At 45.9% G+C, this 23,669-nt stretch overlaps 1 protein-coding gene across 1 annotated transcript in view; it reads right to left on the bottom strand.

Moving 5' to 3' along the window:
• Positions 1-23,669, bottom strand: part of CDH13 (cadherin 13) — a 1,023,138-nt gene that overhangs the window by 546,458 nt on the left and 453,011 nt on the right. Inside the window, exon 4 of the mRNA XM_068992038.1 lies at positions 11,948-12,064. Within this exon, the coding sequence (XP_068848139.1) occupies positions 11,948-12,064 (117 nt within the window). The remainder of the gene's footprint in view (positions 1-11,947; positions 12,065-23,669) is intronic.

Raw genomic sequence — 23,669 nt, 5'->3', positions numbered from 1 at the left:
GTTTCCACAGTTTCCCCATCTATTTCCCATGAAGTGATGGGACCAGATGCCATGATCTTCGTTTTCTGAATGTTGAGCTTTAAGCCAACCTTTTCACTCTCCTCTTTCACTTTCATCAAGAAGCTTTTTAGTTCCTCTTCACTTTCTGCCATAAGGGTGGTGTCATCTGCATATCTGAGGTTATTGATATTTCTCCCAGCAATCTTCATTCCAACTTGTGCTTCCTCCAGCCCAGCATTTCTCATGATGTACTCTGCATAGAAGTTAAATAAGCAGGGTGACAATATACAGCCTTGACGTACTCCTTTCCCTATTTGGAACCAGTCTGTTGTTCCATGTCCAATTCTAACTGTTGCTTCCTGACCTGCATATAGGTTTCTCAAGAGGCAGGTGGTCTGGTATTCCCATCTCTTGAGGAATTTACCATAGTTTATTGTGATCCACACAGACAAAAGCTTTGGCATAGTCAATAAAGCAGAAATAGATGTTTTTCTGGAACTCTCTTGCTTTTTCGATGATCCAGTGGATGTTGGCAATTTGATCTCTAGTTCCTCTGCCTTTTCTAAAACCAGCTTGAACATCTGGAAGTTCACGGTTCACGTATTGCTGAGGCCTGGCTTGGAGAATTTTGAGCATTACTTTACTAGTGTGTGAGATGAGTGCAATGGTGCAGTAGTTTGAGCATTCTTTGGCATTGCCTTTCTTTGGGATTGGAATGAAAACTGACCTTTTCCAGTCCTGTGGCCACTGCTGAGTTTTCTAAATTTGCTGGCATATTGAGTGCAGCACTTTCACAGCATCATCTTTCAGGATTTGAAATAGCTCAACTGGAATTCCATCACCTCCGCTAGCTTTGTTCGTAGTGATGCTTTCTAAGGCCCACTTGACTTCACATTCCAGGATGTCTGGCTCTAGGTGAGTGATCATACCATCATGATTATCTTGGTCATGAAGATCTTTTTTTGTACAGTTCTTCTGTGTATTCTTGCCACCTCTTCTTAATATCTTCTGCTTCTGTTAGGTCCATACCATTTCTGTCCTTTATCGAGCCCATCTTTGCATGAAATGTTCCCTTGGTATCTCTAATTTTCTTGAAGAGATCTCTAGTCTTTCCCATTCTATTGTTTTCCTCTAATTCTTTGCATTGATCACTGAGGAAGGCTTTCTTATCTCTTCTTGCTATTCTTTGGAACTCTGCACTCAGATGCTTTTATCTTTCCTTTTCTCCTTTGCTTTTCGCTTCTCTTCTTTTCACAGCTATTTGTAAGGCCTCCCCAGACAGCCATTTTGCTTTTTTGCATTTCTTTTCCATAGGGATGGTCTTGATCCCTGTCTCCTCTACAATGTCATGAACCTCAGTCCACAGTTCATCAGGCACTCTATCTATCAGATCTAGTCCCTTAAATCTATTTCTCACTTCCACTGTATAGTCATAAGGGATTTGATTTAGGTCAAACCTGAATGGTCTAGTGGTTTTCCATGCTTTCTTCAATTTAAGTCTGAATTTGGCAATAAGGAGCTCATGATCTGAGCCACAGTCAGGTCCTGGTTTTGTTTTTTGCTGACTGTATAGAGCTTCTCCACCTTTGGCTGCAAAGATTATAATCAATCTGATTTGACCATCGGTGTTGACCATCTGGTGATGTCCATGTGTAGAGTCTTCTGTGTTGTTGGAAGATAGTGTTTGCTATGACCAGTGCATTCTTTTGGCAGAACTCTATTAGTCTTTGCCCTGCTTCACACCGTATTCCAAGGCCAAATTTGCCTGTTACTCCAGGTGTTTCTTGACTTCCTACTTTTACATTCCAGTCCCCTATAATGAAAAGGACATCTCTTTTGGATGTTCGCTCTAAAAGGTCTTGTAGGTCTTCATAGATCCGTTCAACTTCAGCTTTTTCAGCATTACTGGTTTGGACATAGACTTGGATTACTGTTATATTGAATGGTTTGCCTTGGAAATGAACAGAGATCATTCTGTCGTTTTTGAGATTGCATCCAAGTACTGCATTTTGGACTCTTTTGTTGACCATGATGTCTACTCCATTTCTTCTGAGGGATTTCTGCCCGCAGTAGTAGATATGATGGTCATCTGAGTTAAATTCACCCATTCCAGTCCATTTTAGTTCATTGATTCCTAGAATGTAGACATTCACTCTTGCTATCTCCTGTCTGACCACTTCCAATTTGCCTTGATTCATGGACCTGACATTCCAGGTTCCTATGCAATATTGCTCTTTACAGCATCGGACCTTGTTTCTATCACCAGTCACATCCACAACTCGGTATTGTTTTTGCTTAGGCTCCATCCCTTCATTCTTTCTGGAGTTATTTCTCCACTGATCTCCAGTAGCATATTGGGCACCTACTGATCTGGGGAGTTCCTATTTCAGTATCCTATCATTTTGCCTTTTCCTACTGTTCATGGGGTTCTCAAGGCAAGAATACTGAGGTGGTTTGCCATTCCCTTCTCCAGGAATGCTCAAACTACCACAAAATTGCACTCATCTCATATCCTGGCAAAGTAATGCTCACAATTCTCCAAGCCAGGCTTCAAGAGTATGTGAACCATGAACTTCCAGATGTTCAAACTGGATTTAGAAAAGGCAGAGGAACCAGAAATCAAATTGCCAACATCCACTGGATCATCGAAAAAGCAAGAGAGTTCCAGAAAAACGTCTGCTTTATTGACTACACCAAAGCCTTTGAGTGTGTGGATCACAGCAAAATATGGAAAATTCTTAAAGAGATGGGATTACTATCTCTGAGAAATGTGCCTTCTGAGAAATCTGTAAAGAGGTCAAGAGCAACAGTTAGAATTGGACATGAAACAACAGACTGGTTCCAAATTGGGAAAGGAGTATGTCAAGGCTGTATATTGTCAGCCAGCTTATTTAACTTACATGCAGAGTATATCATACAAAATGCCAGGCTGGATGAAGCCAAGCTGGAATCAAGACTGCTGGGAGATAACTGCAGATATGCAGATGATACCACCCTTATGGCAGAAAGTGAAGAGCTTCTTGATGAAAGTGAAAGAGGAGAGTGAAAAAGTTGGCTTAAAACTCAACATTCAGAAAACTAAGATCATGGCATCTGGTCCCATCACTTCATGGGAATAGATGGGGAAACAATGGAAACAGTGACAGACTTTATATTTTTGGACTCCAAAATCACTGCAGATGGTGACTGCAGCCATGAAATTAAAAGATGCTTGCTCCTTGGAAGAAAAGCTATGACCAACCTAAGAAAGCATTTTAAAAAGCAGAGACATTACTTTGCTAAGAAAGGTCCGTCTAGTTAAAGCTATGGTTTTTCCAGTAGTCATGTATGGATGTGAGAGTTAGATTATAAAGAAAGCTGATTGCTGAAGGATTAATGCCTTTGAACTGTGGTGTTGGAGAAGACTCTTGAGAGTCCCTTGGATTGCAAGGAGATCCAACCAGTTAATCCTAAAGGAAATCAGTCTTGAATATTCATTTGGAAGGACTGATGATGAAGCTGAAACTTCAATACTTTGGCCACCTGATGCGAAGAACTGACTCATTTGAAAAGACCCTGATGCTGGGAAAGATTGAAGGTGGGAGGGGAAGGGGACAACAGAGGATGAGATATTTGGATGGCATCACCAACTTGATAGACATGAGTTTGAGCCAGCTTCGGGAGTTGGTGATGGACAGGGAAGCCTGGCATGCTGCAGTCCATGGGGTCACAAAGAATTGGACACAACTGAGCGACTGAACTGAACTGATACAAGAATCAATAAAAACTTTTAGTTACTGAATAAACGGCTACTTGTTTTAAAATGGGGAAATTAAACAGATGTAAATTTCTGAGATGAGATATTAGTTGGACTTGAATAAAAGATGTGAAATGATGGATTTTCAAAGGTGGGTGGTGATTCCATGAAACAAGTCAGGCCACAGGGTGCAGCAGAGCACCCTAAGTCTACGTGTTAGTAAGAAGATGAGCTGGAGCAGGGCTCAGTGGAGACGGATCTAGTTATTAGCATTCTGGTCCAGCTGCTAGGGATGCAACTTGGCACCCATGGGTTCTCAAAGTGCTGCAAAGACTATTAAACTGAGTGAAACAAATTCAATTCCCAGACTGTAAGACTCCTTAGCACCTTTTTGCACAGGTGGGCATAAGAGAGTACCTAGATGTGGGGGGACTGCTAACCAACCACACATCCAGAACTCTGAAAAATATTTAGGACTTGCTGCAAATTGTCCTCATGTGTGACTTACATTCATGACACAATCAAAGCAGGGTCCTGGTTGAGTGGTTTTCATCATTTGGCCTAATGATCTATGTTGATTCCCTTTACGAAGAGCACATGGTCCCATTACATATTTCTTCCATCATGGGTTAAAGATGTCCTTCTAAAGGCCCATTCTACCAATTTATAGGGGATATAAAAAAAGGATTTTCAGTAAAATGTACTTTCATTGGTTTTGATGAAAAGGGTTTGTGATGAAAGTAGAATCTCTAATAAGCATTTCATAAATGACTTGTCTTTCAAACTTAATATAAAACAGAATAAAATATGTCTCCCAAAGAACTCCTTGCTGCCTCGCAGATTTAATGTCCCCTGCTCTCAATCAATTGGGCCTAAGAACTCAAAAATCTCTAGAAACACAATCAAATATTTATCAGGGAAAATTGGTAAAACCGAGAACTTATTTATGGCCCAAATTTTGAAACAGTCACACATTGAAGGGGGCGGGAAAAAAAGCATATGTTGGGAACTACATATTTCTCTCCAGGACATATACTCTCAGATTCTCCTTGCTGTCTAGACTTCAAAAATGGGAAGGGACTCACAGGCTTGAGAAAGTATATTCACAACCAGGATTTTTACTCTTTTTTTGCTACAAACACTGGGAGTTATATTGGAAAATAAGCCCCCAAATTTTAATAATTTAGCTAAATTATCAACTAATTAATGATTTGGCAGATAGATAAAATGTGCATATTTCAAAATCTTGCCTAATACTTACAGCTGCCTGTATACCCTTTCTGTAAACACAATGCTACATGGCACAGCCTCCAGCTGTGAAAAATCTGCCACAGGGGGCTAATTTGCTGTAGCACCTTACTTTCATTATTACCCTTTACTGTATGGATCTTCTTTCTTTAAAGAAATTCAGACCGTGATTAAAATATGACAGAAAGAAAGAAAAGAGACATATTTTTGGTCTCCATTCATTCTCTTGAATTGTAAGACCCAGTACTTTTGTGTCAATATGCCAGCTCTTGTTCCTTTTGTAATAATGTATATTTAGTGAAATCTGTATGCAGGCCAGGAAGCAACAGTTAGAACTGGACACGGAACAACAGACTGGTTCCAAATAGGGAAAGGAATACATCAAGGCTGTATATTGTCACCCTGCTTATTTAACTTATATGCAAAGTACATCATGAGAAACGCTGGACTGAAAGAAACACAAGCTGGAATCAAGATTGCTGGGAGAAATATCAATAACCTCAGATATGCAGATGACACCACCCTTATGGCAGAAAGTGAAGAGAAACTTAAAAGCCTCTTGATGAAAGTGAAAGTGGAGAGTGAAAAATTTGGCTTAAAGCTCAACATTCAGAAAATGAAGATCATGGCATCTGGTCCCATCACTTCATGGGAAATAGATGGAGAAACAGTGGAAACAGTGTCAGACTTTATTTTTTGGGGCTCCAAAAGCACTGCAGATGGTGATTGCAGCCATGAAATTAAAAGACGCTTACTCCTTGGAAGAAAAGTTATGACCAACCTAGATAGCATATTCAAAAGCAGAGACATTATTTTGCCAACTAAGGTCCATCTAGTCAAGGCTATGATTTTTCCAGTGGTAATGTATGCATGTGAGAGTTGGACTGTGAAGAAGGCTGAGCGCTGAAGAATTGATGCTTTTGAACTGTGGTGTTGGAGAAGACTCTTGAGAGTCCCTTGCACTGCAAGGAGATCCAACCAGTCCATTCTGAAGGAGATCAGCCCTGGGATTTCTTTGGAAGGAATGATGCTAAAGCTGAAACTCCAGTACTTTGGCCACCTCATGGGAAGAGTTGACTCATTGGAAAAGACTTTGATGCTGGGAGGGATTGGGGGCAGGAGAAGAAGGGGACGACAGAGGATGAGATGGCTGGATGGCATCACTGACTCGATGGATGTGAGTCTGAGTGAACTCCGGGAGTTGGTGATGGACAGGGAGGCTTGGAGTGCTGCAATTCATGGGGTCTCAAAGAGTCGGACACTACTGAGCGACTGAACTAACTAACTAACTAACTAATGTTTCCCAGAGGAGCAACCCCACATCCAAGGAGCGGTGGCTGCACAGGTGCAGGAGGGCTGAAAGGAGCCACTCCATGTTCAAAGTCAGGAGGGGGTCGGTGAGGAGATACCCCTCATCCAAAGTAAGGAGCTGCGGCTGTGCTTTGCTGGAGCAGCCATGAAGAGATACCCCACGTATCTCTGAAAGAGAAGGGAATACCAGACCACCTGACCTGCCTCTTGAGAAACCTATATGCAGGTCAGGAAACAACAGTTAGAACTGGACATGGAACAACAGACTGGTTCCAAATAGGAAAAGGAGTACGTCAAGGCTGTATATTGTCACCCTACTTATTTAACTTATATGCAGAGTACATCATGAGAGACACTGGGGCTGGAAGAAGCACAAGCTGGAATGAAGATTGCTGGGAGAAATATCAATAACCTCAGATATGCAGATGACACCACCCTCATGGCAGAAAGTGAAGAGGAACTAAAAAGTCTCTTGATGAAAGTGAAAGAGAAGAGTGAAACGGTTGGCTTAAACCTCAACATTCAGAAAACGAAGATCATGGCATCCGGTCCCATCACTTCATGGGAAATAAACTGTGAAAACAGTGTCAGACTTTATTTTGGGGGGCTCCAAAATCACTGCAGATGGTGACTGCAGCCATGAAATTAACAGACACTTACTCCTCAGAAGAAAAGTTATGACCAACCTAGATAGCATATTCAAAAGCAGAGACATTACTTTGCCAACAAAGGTCCATCTAGTCAAGGCTATGGTTTTTCCGGTAGTCATGTATGGATTTGAGATTTGGACTGTGAAGAAAGCTGAGTGCCGAAGAATGAACTGTGGTGTTGAAGACTCTTGAGGGTTCCTTTGACTGCAAGGAGATCCAACCAGTCCATTCTGAAGGAGATCAGCCCTGGGTGTTCTTTGGAAGGAATGATGCTAAAGGTGCCACCTCATGCAAAGGGTTGACTCATTGGAAAAGACCCTGATGCTGGGAGGGATTGGGGGCAGGAGGAGAAGGGGACGACAGAGGATGAGATGGCTGGATGGCATCACCGACTCGATGGATGTGGGTTTGAGTGAACTCCGGGAGTTGGTGATGGACATGGCGGCCTGGTGTGCTATAATTCATGGGGTTGCAAAGAATCAGACACAACTGAGCAACTGAACTGACCTGAATCTTTCCCAACACAATAGTATGACATTTCCAAACACATAGGAAAGTTGAAAGATGTTCACAGTGATCAACTGCGCTCACCACCTAGAGTCCACCATTAACATTTTCCTATACTTGCTTTGTCATTTATCTATCCATTGACCTGCCCCTCTAATCATCTCATTTTCTGGTACATTTCAAGGAATTAAGGTTAGTTTTAATGATATTTTAAAGAAAGTAATTCTCAGCAAGGATATGATTGCACTGAGTAGCCGTGAGCCCACTGGTAGGAGCATAGACTGTGAAATGTCCAAGAGCTGGCACAGAGCCTGCCTCTGCCATTAAGCATGTGACTGTGGACAGGTCATCCTTCAAGGTGCCAAATGAGCAAGCTCCAGGAGTTGGTGATGGACAGGGAAGCCTGAGACGCTGCAGTCCATGGCGTCGCACAGAATCAGACACGACTGAGTGACTGAACTGACTGAATCTCGGACAGGTCACAGCATACCCAGAGCCTCGTTTGGCACCTTGGAGGATGAGCCTCATGTTTTTGTTTTTCCTTTTTAATGAAAATTCAACACAATAGATGAAAAGTGGTTACACTCTACTGTGACAAAGAATTTTGATGACTTTTTCTACTCATCTCTAATCCTGTGAGGTCAAGGACTGTTTCCCTTGCCATTACATTAGCAGCCTTGTGCACAGTGCCTTGTAAACAGCAGATGTGGAATACATACTTGTTGATATGAATTGGGTTGAATTTCAGAGGTTTTTGCTGCTGGTATGTAGCCAGTACTTATTAGTGGAGAGGGGCAAGTGCAGTGGCTTCAGAGGCATGGGGCATAAGAAAGTTAGTTGAGAAATGAGCTGGAAACAGGGGATGAGACAAAGACAGAGAAAGCCTAGCCTGCAAAGCAGAAGTGTTTAAGGCAAGTTCAGTGATGGAGCAGAATTCATCAGTGCCCAGTCCTCGTCCCTTGGACTTCACCTTGGACCCCACCTTTTCAGTGCACACCAGCGGACTTCCAGCTGCTGCGATGCCTAAAGGCTCTCCTCCAGGCTTCAGAGGCCCATTGGCACAGAGCACAGGGCACAGCAGAGGCGCTGAGGGATTTACACCTCTGGGAGCAGCCCTCAACCAGACTGACAGGGTTGGTATATAAATGCCCAACTCCCGCCCTCACAGCCAGGATGACCCTGACAGTGTGCTTGACATGGTTTCCTGGCCTTTCTCCATGGGACTGCAGTCCAGTCCACCGCAGAGGCAAACAGGCTTCGCCACGGGCTGCTCTCAGCTGCCTGCCGTCCCTTACCCGCTGCACTCCTTCACTCCCTTACCTGTATTGCTGCTGCTGTTGCTGTTTAGTCACTAAGTCGTGTCCAACTTTTGCAGCCCCAAGGACTGTAGCCTGCCAGGTTCCTCTGTCCATGGGATTTCCCAGGCAAGAATACCAGGGTGGGGTGCCATTTATTTCTCCAGGGCATCTTCCCATTCCAAGGATCAAACCCATGTTTCCTGCTTGGCAGGTGGATTCCCTTACCATGGAGCCACCTGGGAGGTCCTTACCAGTATTACTGGTACAGAAAAGACTTGCATTTGAATTCTTGTCTGAGGAAACCCAGAGTAAGACAACTGTCTTTATACTTTATGCCCACAGAATCTCTTCTTCAAATGGCATTCTACACTAAAATCTGATATATAGTATTTATAAAGTTAGAGCTGCCTGACTTGGAGAGTTTGGGTGGATGGGAGTGGTGATGTGTGGAGGCCAGAGCCTAGCCTCTCCTTTCTCCTTTCCCTTCTCCCAGCCTGCCCAGTATTTGTGAAGACTCCCACACCCTCCCACAGCTCGACAGAGCCTTGCTCGTCAGCTGTTGGTGGAACTGATTAGGATAGGATACAAGATATAAAGAAAAGAATAAGAGGAATGAGTAAAAACAAGCAGACACAGAGAGGAAAATATGTCCTTTCAAAGGCCTAAGAAGCATGGACAAATACATAATTTTTGCAAGGCAGTGCAGTTATTGTGTAAAAGCCATCTGGAGGTTTGGGAGGCTTTCACACCATTATGATGTTCCTAGACTACGGCACTTGGAAAAGCTGTTGTTTGTAGAGAATCCAGGTTGAAAGCCCACATGGGCAGAAACATAGGGGCTGAGGAGAGATGTCTTTGGCTAGAAAAATAAAGTGTTTTGAGGCTGTAATAAGTAAGAAACCATGCAGAAGAGTGTCCTTAGCTGCATATTTATTGATCTCAAAGAAAGGGTCTTGTGAAAACTCCCTAAATATAATCAGGATGAATGCATGGGGTTGAAGGAAGCTTTAGGATGACCACAAAAAATTTATTGTCTAATGCTGGACAGGTTTAAGGGGATAGGTGGTGTTAGTAATAACTGCACCAGAACAACCACATTTTCAGACAACTGAGATGTGAAAATTCACCCTTGTAAACTATTTAATGCTATAATGCTGCTGCTGCTAAGTCACTTCAGTCGTGTCTGACTCTGTGCGACCCCATAGACGGTAGCCCACCAGGCTCCCCTGTCCCTGGGATTCTCCAGGCAAGAATGCTGGAGTGGGTTGCCATCTCCTTCTCCAATGTGTGAAAGTGAAAAGTGAAAGTGAAGTCGCTCAGTCGTGCCCGACTCTCTGCGACCCCATGGACTGCAGCCTACCAGGCTCCTCCACCCATGGAATTTCCCAGGCAGGAGTACTGGAGTGGGGTGCCATTGCCTTCTCTGAATGCTATAATAAACTAACTGAAATTCCACTACTGAAAGTATTACAGTGTAGTGGTAGGCAGAGGAGGAGAAAGTGTTTTAGATTGGACCTCCATAAACTTGAGTGTGCATAACTGAATCACTTGGAAGGTAAGAAAAAAAACAGGTTTCTGGCTCCATCCCAAGCGTTTTTGTTTCCATGGTGCTGTGGCGGGATGGGAGAAAAGGCACATTGAGCAAGCAGCCAGGTGATGCTGTGTTGCGGTCCACAGCTCTTGAAGCAGGATTGGTTTAGCCTTCAAGAGCTATGGACCAGCAGCACCAGCAGCACCTGGCTGCTTACTCGACGTGCCTTCTATCCCATCCTGCCATAGCACGGGTTGAAAACACTAAGTGTACATGAAGAGAAACTACAGAACAAGGATGAAACTTGTGTCTCAAACTTTCTGGGGGTAAAAAAAGCTTGCAGATTTGAGGACTCTGGCCCCTTGGCTCCAGGGAACTCTCACAAAGGCCACCACAGAGGCTTGTGTTGCCCTAAGGGCCAGCGCTCTCCAGCCCTGTCACTGCCCACTTGCAACAGCTCTGCTTCCCTTTGCAACATATCCTGGAAACCTGGCAAGATTTTGCTTAAAGAAAGACATATTCGGCACAGTGATAGTTTAAATCATAAGCATGGCTATTATCAGGATACTGAATTATTCATGCTTCTAGTTTACAATAGAGATAGATTTCTAATAATTCAAGTCACCCCAACCTCTTGCGTAGGTCACTGTAAAACCTCCTTCTTGGCTCTTTCTTTGTGTCCACTCCTCCCTACATCCTGCTCCCACAGATCATTCCGTACAAGGCAGCCAGAGAATTCAAACGTACAGATGCACGCGTACCTGGGAGGGTTTCCAGTGGTTTCCAGCTGCGTGCACAATGAAAACCCTACTCGTGACCATCATCTCCAAGGCCCACATGACAGGCCAACCTTTCTGACTTCAACTTGTGTGACTCTCCTCCTTGCTTACTACACTGCAGCCAACCAGACATATCTTCTCAGACACGCCTCATTCTTTCCCACCTCCATACCACTTCTATTCAACAAACAGATAAACCGTCCAACAGCACCAGCCACTCGGATCATCCACTCCACTAACCACCACTGTTCCAATTCCAAGGTCCCTGAAACACATGCACTGGTTAAAATTCGATGCTCCGTGTCGGTTTTCCTGACGGGAGACGATGTGTTGACCAGGCAACATCAGTATTTCTGCCTATTTAGCAGTAAATATTTCTTCATGGAAAAGCAGTTGCTCGGATTCATTCAATGGCGCTTGCTCAATCTGGTTAGTGTGGTTTAATTGCTTTGATGTGATTTTGTTTTTAGAGAGCTGCCCCAAGAGTGTTCCTGGACCTACACATTTGAAAACTAGGATCTAAATAAAATGACACATATCATCATACTGCTATACTAAGGGGACTTACCTGGCTGATGGCCTGGACATTGTATACAAAAGCCGTGAGTCTATTTCTTAACCAACGACACCCTCATGTCACAACTATCGCATCTTTACCTACCATGCTGATCTTCAAATCATGACATTCAAACGTGTTACTTTTTTTCTTAATCCCTTTTTCATGACCTTTTGACATTCTTTTCTTGGCAACACCCTTTGGCCTCTGACTATAGAGGAACTGAGGCCAATTCCTGCTGGTTGCTAAGCCAGTCACAGTCAGTTTGCCTCATGTATGCTCATCTCATAATAAAAACATGCTCTCTGGCATTGGTCTTTGTCTGACTTACCTTGCCAACATCTCTTGGGAAAGGTTGTCTCTGATTCTCTGGAATTAAAATGGGAGATACCACAATGGACCTCTTTTGTCTTGGGACAGGTGAAGTTCTTGCAAATTTAAATATATCCTAAAAGACAAAAAAACAAATCAATTGACTAAAATCCCCCACAGAGAAGATGTATCAGTCTGCTCTGAGATATGGCTCCTTTGTTGTGAAAGCATACAGCTGTTTGGACATTGTTAATTTTATTCTATCAAACCTCATTAGAGTTAGCAAGTACATCATTAGAATTATACTAAAGCTGACATTGTGATTCACAATGACTATCATTAAGCTATTTAATCCCATCTTCAGAATCATTCTATTCACAATGTCAGTCTTGATTTATGTATACTTCAGTGCTGTGATTCCCTTTCTTAACCTGCCAAGTGAGGAGATGACTTGCTTGGTCACTAACCCACAGAACTTTTGCTGGATACAAAAGTGACTCTCCTCATGGTCAACTGTGTGGTCCTCACATTCACAAGTGAAAGGGATGAAGAACAATCTCAACATCCAAACTATGTCCGGCATTATGGAGAATGTTGGTCGATGTTCTTTCAAAGGCCATTTGTTTTTATTAGTGGGTCTACTCCTGGAACTCACGTCCTACACAGTGTGTCGCAAATTTCAATCACTGGAACAATACTGTGAGAATTTCTGGCCTATCTGTAACTCACCTTTTAAGTTAAATAAACGGCTGCAAAAAAAGGAACATGTGTCATTATTTTAAATACACTACTAGTATGGCTTCTCATGAAAAATAGAAAAGCATAAAAATAAACATTGAGACCAATGATGTTATAAAATTTGAGCTGGAAACTTAGGTGGGTGTCAGGTTTCCTCTTATTGAAAGAGAGATAAGAAAAGGCTAGACGGGTGGTAAAGGGCTATAACTAAAAGTAAGCATCTGAGTTAGTACCAAAAGTAAGCACCTCAAACTTTGGATAATAGGCTCCTATGAAAATCATGTGGCAAATGATATTTAAATACCATCACTGACCCATGCTTCATAAAATGTGTGTGAGTCTACATGTATATATCATACGACAGTGATATATATACACCTAAGTATACACACACACATATGTGTAACCATTTTAATGGAAACTCTATATAAGAAAAGTCAAATAGGAAACAACACCAGCAAAGGCTACGAAAGCTTCTATAAAGTCTTTCTCTTGATTTTGTTTGGAGTATAAACTGATGTTATTCTTACAGAAAGTGATCAGGCAGTATTTATTTATCAAGAACCTTACAAACGTACATATCCCCTCACGTTATACTCTATACACTCTATCATTTCACTCCTAGGAGTATTCAAATGCTAAATTCAAAAGAGGAAAAATGAAAAGCTGAAAGCAGGAAGATGTTTAGTGAGACATTTATAAAGAGCAAAAGCGGCAAACCGCTTGAATGCTCAGTTTCAGGACAGGGTTAAATTTGGGTCCATCGGCAGAAGACACTCCTAGGTCGTCACCATAAGGCAGTGGTGAAGACATGTTCTAACCGCTGTGATCATCATTTGATTGCTTCCACAATCACAGCCACAAACTACTACTTTCATAACAACAGTCCATTAAACATGTGTTGGAACGTGTGCTAGCACTTTACATGTGACTTTGCTGATATTTGTAATAAACTTCTCAAGTAACTCTTAGCCCTCCCTAACTAATGAGGAATATCCAGTTACAAGAGGTTATAGAAACTGCTCCAATTCACCTAGCCAGCAGACAGAATATGTAAGTAACACATGTAGGAAAATATAGAATACCGTATTGGTTGCCCTCTAATTTATATAAGCTATATTGAACATAGAAGAATGATATTCAAACCTCAGTGAATAAGTCCAAATAGAAGACTGCTTGATTTCTAAGAAGATCAAAGACTCACTATGCAAGCAAAGACAGAAATCTAGAGCATGCGTACATAAAAGACAGCAGAAAGACTCAGAAGGGTGAAAACAACAAAAAACCACTGACACACCAACTCACTAACTAACTAAAGCAATCAAACCCAATCATGCAGAAAACAGCAGAGGAAGAGAGAGAGAATGGGACGCTGAGAAGACGATGAACAACGAACTGGATTATATTCATAAAACATTGATATATAACACCGACAAAGATTCTGTTGGCTTATTAGGGACTAGGCAAAGAACAGAAAACATGTAAAATAATGCAAAATATGTGCAATATATGACTCTTATTTACAATAAAAAATCTTGAGGTTTATATGAAAGAAAGCCTAGGAAAGCAGTTGGAAAAGATTTAAAGTCTTATGCAAATGTAGGGGATTAGTGATTCTGCTCTATAAGAGAGCAAAAGTAAGTCTCCATTATGATGATATGTGAAAATGTATCTAAAGTAATGAAAAGCATACTCACTGTCAGCAACAAACCTTCCCTTGCTTACCATAAAGAACTCATTGGTGTTCGTGAGCCTGTGAACGGGTGGCACTTTTTGTCCTGCTGGGTGACCAGAGTGGTCAGGTTCCTAAGTCCCCATTCCTGCCTCTGGTGTCCTCCTAGCCCACCAGCTACTGAAGCCCACAGCTGCCAGTGCGTTTCCTCAACTCTCACATCCTTGAAGCTTGGTAGTAATAACGGTGTGAACCCCTGGGCCTAAAGTGCCTTTGAAGAGAAGCAGGAGGCTCTGAGTCTCAGGTTAGGAAACAGCTTCTGGAAGGGAGGGGTGGGGAGTGACCCACTGATTATGGAGAAGCCTCCATGTGCGCTGGACTCTGAGCCCACCGTGGTACGCAGAGCATCCTTTTTCTTCCAACTCTTAACTTATTTACCTTACCGTGGCAAGGACTGCAACAACAGCAAAACAAAGCTGGTCCACGACTGTGGTTTCTCCTCTGTGTTTGTTTGTGATTTATGCATATATCTATCTGTCTTCGTCTGTGATTTATGCGTGTATCTACTAACTATGTGTTTGTCGACAAATGTTCACCTCTGGTCAGGTCTGTGCTAATGAGTTTGTCTGTGTGCTCTGAAGCCAAGTGACTCTCTGTGACTGGGACCATGGAGGAGCCATAGCATCTGATTTGACTGACAATCAAGATACCATCAGAGAAGGCAATGGCACCCCATTCCAGTGCTCTTGCCTGGAAAATCCCATGGATGGAGGAGCCTGGTGGGCTGCAGTCCATGAGGTCGCTAAGAGTTGGACAAGACTGAGCGACTTCACTTTGACTTTTCACTTTCATGCGTTGGAGAAGGAAATGGCAACCCACTCCAGTATTCTTGCCTGGAGAATCCCAGGGATGGGGGAGCCTGGTGGGCAGCCGTCTATGGGGGTCGCATAGAGTTGGACACGACTGAAGCGACTTAACTGCAGCAGCAGCAGCAGCAGCAGCAGGATACCATGGGCATATCTAGGCTCATGATGTGTGTTTGTATTTGTCAGTCCATTGTGTGAAGCCTTTGAATGCACCATGATGTGACCATAACCTCAAGGAAAGACAAGATAGAAGCAGTGAAGTATGTGACTAATTCAAGAGATGTTTCTGGAAGAACAGACAGAGGTGTGGGAAAGAAGAGAACACTATGCTAAAGAAGAGGCTGTTACAGCTCCCTGTCTTCTGGTGCTGCCATTACCAAGTGAAGGGTAAAACACTGCCTGCGATATCCAGAAACAAGGCATCTAGCCGGCATATTGCAGTCACTTGGATGGCACAGCGTGAGGAAAACTCAGGGTGAGAAAACACGGGACACTGGCCCCCAGTGGAAGAGGAGCATTTCAGAGGGACGATCTCAGTGAGCCCACGTCTATGCAGGTTCTCATACATAGAGAAGCACCAAATTCCTTAACTCGAGATGTCTAGTTTTCTTTTATTAACACTAACCTTTAGTTCTAGCTATCTGGTGCTGTTGCAAAAACTCCTCTATATCCTGGCTTCCCTCCGAACAGTTTTCTCAGCCTTTACACGAGATGCTGTCTTCCGGGCTTGAAGTCCTAGGAATATCCACCATACAAAGCATACCTCTCCACTTTTAGGTTGTGCCTCTCTTTTTTTTATGTCAGCCAACACAAGATAGAGGATAAAGAGGGGAAAGGCAGTTCTGGGCACAGATGCTGGGTATTGGTGACTTGTTGACTTTGAGGGTACCCAACATAGATTCCTAGAGGCTGTATAAACATCAGTAGTTGCACTCAGGAGGGAAGGATGAATGAGGACCAGAAATGTCACAGTCGCTCACGAACGAGAGTGGTTAGATGTGAAGGAGAAGCTGACACTCTCCAGATCATGTGGAGAGGGAAAAGGGAGGGACTCAATCATCCAGCGGGTCTCTAAAAGGCCAGCAAAGGCCACAGAAAGGCTAGTTGGAAAAAGAGGGAGTGCATAGCCGTGTTACACAATGCAGGCATCCCCTCCAACAGGCTGAATACTGTAAGAGGGCTGCTGGATTTGAGGATGAGCAGGTAACTGATGACTTTAGGAAGAGCAACTTTTAGCAGTGTTAAACAGGGTCCAGTGTCAGAGGAAGCAAGGATTTTGGTATGGATGGAAAGGGAAGAAATGGGAAGAAGTTGGTCAGTACAAGGGGAAACCAGGAAGGGTGCTGGACTGAGAGGAAGGCAGCCACAGCACTGGGTGAATGAAGACATAGAATGGAGGTGACCCCAGGGGGAGGCGCATGCCCGAGGGAGGAGGGAAGTGAGCGGATCAGGAGCGAAATCAGCCTCAGAGGGGTTAAGAGGGGGTTCTCATCTGTAAACGAGGATAATGGGCTTGTGTTCTCAGTTATCAGAATGAAATGAGAAACGGCACATGGAGGTGGTCTGCACTCTCTAAAGAACAGCACAGTGTGAAGGATGGTCTTATTCATGCTGGACTGTGGAGGTGAGGAGATAGAGAGAGGCGCTCAGTGCCCTTTAGGTGTGAGTTAGTCAGCTGAGAGTGGCCTGGTGCCAGACCTTAAAGAGACACTTGCAGACATGCAGCCACTTCCAGCTTTCCAGACCACCAGGCACATGCACACTGACATCAAAGTTCTCTCTCCCCAAATACAAACACTTACGCACATGGGCACATGTTCACACACATTCAGAATCCATCAGACAGCGTCACACACACACACACACACACACACACACACACACACACACACACGGGGCGTGCAAAGGAAAGTGAGAGACTAGTCATGTGCCTCCCATGGGACCCTCCCTACAACCCTGCAGTCGGTGACCAATAATCTGTCCGGTCTTTGAGCCTGGAATGGCCGGAGGCCTACAGCAGCCTCATCCAACCTTGTGTAAGTCAAATGGGCAGAGCTGTGTCCTCGGGGAGGCTCACTCATGCTACCTTCTATTACAGGGGATTGTCACCCTGACATAAACATCCTTTGTCTCCCGTGGGCTGACCCAGGCCCGTGTCTCTCCGTCACAGGGCATTGGGGTTTACAGTCTCATTTGCTTCCCTCCCTACTTCTCGATCTTGGGAGAAACTGGCAGTGCATTAAAAGCAAGTTTCATGCTACCTGGGGGCATCACATCACACAGTCCCAAAGAGCACCTTAGAAATAGAGGGGAGGTCCCCACAACTGTGATGAACACGGGAGGGGCCGGGGAAGAGAGGGGAGGGTGGAGGCCAAGGGAAGAAGGAAGGCAGGAAGGTTGAGGAATTAACAAGGAGAGGAAGAGTAGATTTATATTCATTCATTTCCTCAAAAACTCTCTATGGGTCCCTTGCTTCCTGGCAGGAGTAATTCTTGGCATCTGGGATAGTGCAGTGCAGGAGAGAGAGAGGTCCCTTGCCCTCCTGCACTCTCATTCTGGAGGAAGGAGACAGACAGTAAACATGGTCCTGGAGGACAGACAGGCAGAAAGGGCTGAGTGAGCAGAGGCGTGGAGTTGACCTTCTAGAGGGGAAGGGGCCACTGGGAAGGTGGCCTTGCAGGATGAAGGAAGGAAGATGCCATGTGGGCACAGGGACTGCCAGCAGCAGGAACCCTGGCACTTGTGAGCTGCAGGGAGGCAGCCTGCATGGCCTGGGGGAGCAGAGGAGACAGCCCAAGGAGCCGGTAAAGGGAATCTGGATCCTGGATGGCCAGCTATGCAGACAGTTGAGAGGAATGAGGCTTTAACTCTGCGTGAAACATGAGTCATGGGAAGGTGTTTTTATTTGTTTATGTGGGAAGGATTTAAGCTGAAGAATGACATGAGCCCACTTACAATTAAAATAGACACACACATATTTCATGCTGGCTTCTATGTGAGAAACAGGTTTTAAGAGATAAAGAAATGTTTGTTGAATTTCTTTCTTTTTCAAATCCTGTCTTCACAGCTTCTGAAATTCCTCCTAAAATGCAAATCTGAGCTTTAATTTGGGGAAAGGAGAGTCAGGTTCAACTCTCCCTGGCTGGAACCCCTCTACCTCCTTCCTCCCCACAATATGTTTAATATATTACTATTATCTCAGTACAATTTACATACCTTTACAGTCACCCATCATAAGGGTGCAATGCACTAATTATCAGGAAGTTTACTGAGTTGTGCAATCATCACAAACTAATTTTAGAACACTTCCATCAGCCTCGGCCTGTATGCTCACTCACTCCCCTATTCTGCACCCCAGCTGCTGGCAACCGTGAGTCTGATTCCTGTCTGTATACCTGTCTGTATACGTTTGCTTCTCAGGACATTTCATAACGGTGTGTTTTCACGGACTCCATTCCCACTTCTAGCTGATGTGGAGATCGTGTGGCAGGAAGCGACGCGGTTTTGGTAAGTCGTATGTAGAGCCCACTCCCTGGCCTCCGCGGGAGCACGCCCACAGCACCTAGACTGCCCGCAGGCCCCAGGCTGGCTGAGCCTCCCTGACTGCGGTCCTCACTCCTCGGCTCCTCTCCTCCCACTGCCCTCCCGCTGTCCTCGTCTCTGTGTGGATGCAGACACCCCTCCCCAGTGAAGCTCCTCCACACTGATCTGAGTCACAAGGCTTGTCCCCAGGGAAGCCACCCAGGACCCCGTCAAGCCGAGCTGTCCAGAGCAGAGACTAACTGGGCTGGGGCTCCGAGTGTGAAGGGGACGGCCTGGCACTGAACCGCGGACACCGCGCTCCGTGTGTTGGCTGTCCCTGCTCCTGCCCACACACCCAGCGGAAGGCTGAAAAGTCTTCCGTGAGCCACGCCAAGAAAGCGGTGTCATTTGAGAGACATGGTCCTGCTTCCTTCACACTGAACCCAGGCCAGACAGCAGCTTGGACCTGTCCTGCTGCCTGTCAGAGGGCCTTCATGGGCCAGCACCGGAGGGGCAGACAGAGGCCAGAGAAGACACGTGTCCCCGCCCCTCCCTCTACCCTCCCAGTTCCGGTCTCAGCATTTAGGTTATAAATGAGAGGGGAAAATAGCAACAACTTTGTAAAGAAGCCACAAGCCACTGGCTTTGTTCTCTCTCCTACCTGGTAAATTTGGGGCAAAATCATGTGCTTGGAGAAGCTATTTTATCAGGGCAAAGTATTGCAGAAGCTGGAAGCAGCGCTCTGGCAGAAGCAGGGCTGGAGGAGGGGCAGCGCCGGCAGACTGGGGTGTCAGCACCGCCCGAGGGTGGACAGCTCTGTTGACCCTGAAGAGAAGGTCAGATGTGCTGCAGGCGCAGCGAGGAGCCTTGACTGGTTTCTTGCTTTGGGTCTGAACTCCGTGTCTGGTTGTGAAGAAGGGATTCATAGGGCCTGGACCCTGTCTGAATAGGCCTGTTCATGCTGATCATGCTCGGCCATCTCTTCAGCGGACTCTGGACTCTGTGCTTAGTGCCTATGGAACCTACGATAGAAGGACAGGGCCCCCTCTGGACAGGGGGATCTTGACGATCACATCCAGGCTACTCATCGCCTGAGAGAAAACATACTCTAATCACCCCTGCCTCCGGACGGGTCATAAATTCTTTCTGTATCTATCGGAGTGTAACCGCAGACTTGTTGATTAGTAACTGTTTAAACACCTAACACTTGATAACACTTGAATAATGGGGTTATTGTGATTGTATTCACCCTTCCTTTGTTTTATGTAAGTCTCAAGGAAATTGGGGTGGTGGGTTCGGATCCGTACACATGGGGTATAAAAGATTTTCACAAATGCAGGTCGGGGCCCTTGGCTAAGAGGAGACTCTGCCTTGGGCCGCCGGTGTAATACACCGCACTCCACTATCTGCATCGTCCTTCTCAGTGAGTTTGTTTCCCGGAACGCGTGGCTATAACATTTGGTGCGTTGGCCAGGAAACTCCTCGCTTTGAGGAGACAGGTCTCATTTGAGGCCACCCCGAGGCTTTGTAGCTTGAATCTCCTAGAGCGGGGAAGGTGCCTTGCCCCTCTGGAAGAATTCAGCCTCTCAATGCCGGGTTTCTTTGCTTTGGCAGGTAGTGAACGGCAGCAAAGGAACTGAGTGCTCAGGCGGGGAGGAGCCCACCCGATAGGGTGGAAGAGGGGGCCTGATCACCGCCCTGGGAGGGACCAGAAGGGAGAGGCATAGGAAACTGGTTTAGGTTAGCGACAATAGCTGCTCGGCACTCAGGTCGAAGGCTGTGCCACGGATAAAGAAAGGGAACTTAGGGTTTAAGAAAGCCAGTCAGGAGGTCCGTCCGCACCATCTTAGGGAACGTGCAGAGCTGGCACCACAGGGTTTTAGAAAGAGGATATCAATTTCCCCATGCTCGTATTCTGTCCTCTCCCAGGAGGTGCCCGTCTGCTGTGACTTCATCTCCCTGCCAGTGGAAACAGGCAGACTGGCTTCTCGGGAAGGCCCTGGGACGTGGGAGTCCAGAGGTTAGAAAATGGGAGGAAGCGGGTCGAAGGCCACTGTATCGGAGAATATGATTAAGGATTTTAAGAGAGGATTCGATGGAGACTATGGGAGGAAAATGACGCCCGGCCGGCTCTGTAACCTTTGTGAAGGCAAATGGCCTTCAGTGGGAGTTGGCTGGCCACCAGAGGGAACTATGGACTTAAATCTCATAAAGGCAGTCTATGCTATAGTTACGGGAAAGCCCGGACACCCCAGTTCCCGTACATAGACTCTTGGCTGGGACTAGCCCAAGACCCAACCCCCCCGCCCCGCCCAGATGGGCCCATTTTTACACTCATGGTGGGGAAGGAAAAATCTTGATGGCCCAAAAGGTAATCAAGGATGAGGAGGAAATTTTACAGGACCCTGAAGGAGATGAGCTTCCACCACCGCCGTATTGGATGATGGTTCTGCCAGCTTGTAACACCGCGGCCACCGGAGGAACCAGCCCGAGACCGGTAAGCCTCCCGGACTCTTCAACGGTCCTGACAGCTCCGTCGGTTGTAGAGCCGCACCCCCCCAACCCCCGGCAGGCTCCAGCCTCAGCTGGAAGGACAATGAGCCCACTGGACTCTACCAGCCCGGATGCTGCCACTGCGTTCCCTAAACTCTACCCTCCACTCCTGGTAAGTACTCCCGGACAAAGGGGGAGGAACCACTGGAATTAAACAAAGGCTCCATTCAGCCAAAGAGCCAGAGGAAAGAATATCCTTGCAGATGCCCCTCAGAGAAGCTCAGCAACCCCCAGTGATAGGGGAGGACGGAAACTATCACCAAGCTCCTGTAACCTGTTACTATCAGCCCTTTTCATCAACCGATATACTGAACTGGCAAAAACACACCCCGTCTTACTCGGCGGAACCCCAGGGCATGGCTAGACCAATGGAGACTATTTTCCGCACTCACTGACCAAGCTGGGACGAGATAATGCAATTACTAGCATCCCTCTTCAGTACAGAAGAGAGACATAGGATCATCACCGAGGCGAGGAAATGGCTACAGGAGATGCTTCCTGAGGGCACTGCTAACCCAGAGAGCTGGACAGAGCAAGCCCTCCCCACCGACAGACCTAACTGGGACTATGATACCGAAGAAGGAAAAATCCAGTTAGACAGATACCAGACGGCGATTACACAAAGACTTAAAAGGGGAGCCCGGAGGCCAATGGACATGTCAAAACCGGCCGGAATAGTTCAGAAGGGAAACAAGTCACCTTCCAAATTTTACCAGAGACTTTGTGAGGCCTACAGACTCTATACGCCCATAGACCCTGAAGCTACGGGCTCCCAGATAGTTATCAATTCAGCATTTATCTCGCAAGCACATCCTGACATAAAATGAAAGCTTCAAAAGACCGAGGGAGTTCTATCCATGTCTAGTTCTCAGCTGACTGAAATAGCAGGTAAGGTGTTCCAGAACAGGGACACGGAAATAGAAAAGAAATATGAGAAAAGGTATAAAGACAAGCAGAGGAGAACAGGTGAGAGGTTTGCAATGTTGGCTGCTGAGCTTGGAAAGTCTTCTGGAGACTTTTCCACCGCTAAAGCAAAGAAACGTCCCCAGCTTCAAGGTCAGGACAGCCCTCCAACCAGTCCCAACGGAAGCCACGGGCTCCATTACAGCCAAATCAATGTGCCCGATGCCGTGGGTATGGTCATTGGAAGAATGAGTGCCCAGAAGGAAGAAGGGAGACTAAACCCCTCCTGGTTGCAAAACTCACTAACATAGAGACTGAATAGGGATGCCAGGGTTCAAAGACATCAGGTCCCCGAGAGCCCATGGTAACTTTAAAAACTGGGGACCAAGACACTGACTTTATGGTCAGAATTGTCCGTGGTAACTAAACCCGTGGCGCCACTGTCTAAAAGGACCGCCGCTGTAACTGGGGTTTCGGGAGAGGAAATGGTTAAGTCATTTTGCCAGCCCAGGAAATGTCAGATGGGGGGTCACCAAGTGACTCATGAGTTTCTCTATATCCCTGAGTGCCCAGTGCCCCTGCTGGGGAGAGACTTACTCTCCAAACTGGGAGCACAAGTGACTTTCTCTCCTGAAGAAAGGCCCACTTTTCAGGTGGGGACAACAACCTACTTACTCTCCCTCTCTGTGCCCCCTCAAGACGAATGGAGGCTACATGAGCCCCCTGGAGATAAACAAGGCCAGGCAACAGAGTTGGAGAGAAGGCTAACTCAGCTCTTCCCTGGGGTCTGGGCCGAAGATAAGCCCCCTGGGGCTAGCTGGACACCAAGCCCCTGTAATAATAGAGGGTTTCTCTCCCCCCGGTGAGAAAGTGTCGACACCCAATACCCACAGAAGCCTGAAACGGGATTCTGCCTCCCATCAGCAGGCCTAAACAGGCAGGCATCCTGGTGGAATGTCAGTCAGCCTGGAACACACCAGTCTTACCGGTAAAGAAGGAAGGAGGACAAGGCTATAGGCCTGGACAGGATCTCAGCTTGGTTAATCAGGCCACTGTGACTCTGCACCCGACTGTCCCAAACCCCTATACCTTACTTAGCCTCCTCCCACCTAAGACAAGGATCTATACTTGCTTGGACCTCAAAGATGCCTTTTCCTGTATTCGCCCAGCACCTGCGTCGCAACCCATCTTTGCCTTTGAATGGGAGGACCCAATCAGAGGCAATAAGCAGCAGCTCACTTGGACCCGCCTCCCGCAAGGGTTCAAGAACACACCATCTTTGGAGAAGCCTTGGCCTCGGACCTGGAATCTTTCCAGCCTGAAAGGTATGGATGTTGGCTCCTGCACTATGTGGACGACCTGTTGCTGGCCACTGAGACCTGGGAGGAATGCTGGGAAGGGACTCCAGCACTCCTCCAATTGCTGGCAGAAGCAGGATACTGAGTGTCGAGGAAAAAGGCACAAATCTGCAAGGAGGAGGTAAGGTA

This window comes from Capricornis sumatraensis, chromosome 20 (assembly GCF_032405125.1).
Source record: "Capricornis sumatraensis isolate serow.1 chromosome 20, serow.2, whole genome shotgun sequence".
Taxonomy (NCBI): Eukaryota; Metazoa; Chordata; class Mammalia; order Artiodactyla; family Bovidae; genus Capricornis; species Capricornis sumatraensis.
The sequence above is the reverse complement of the archived record's forward strand: the minus strand, read 5'-3'. Positions and strand labels throughout refer to the sequence as shown.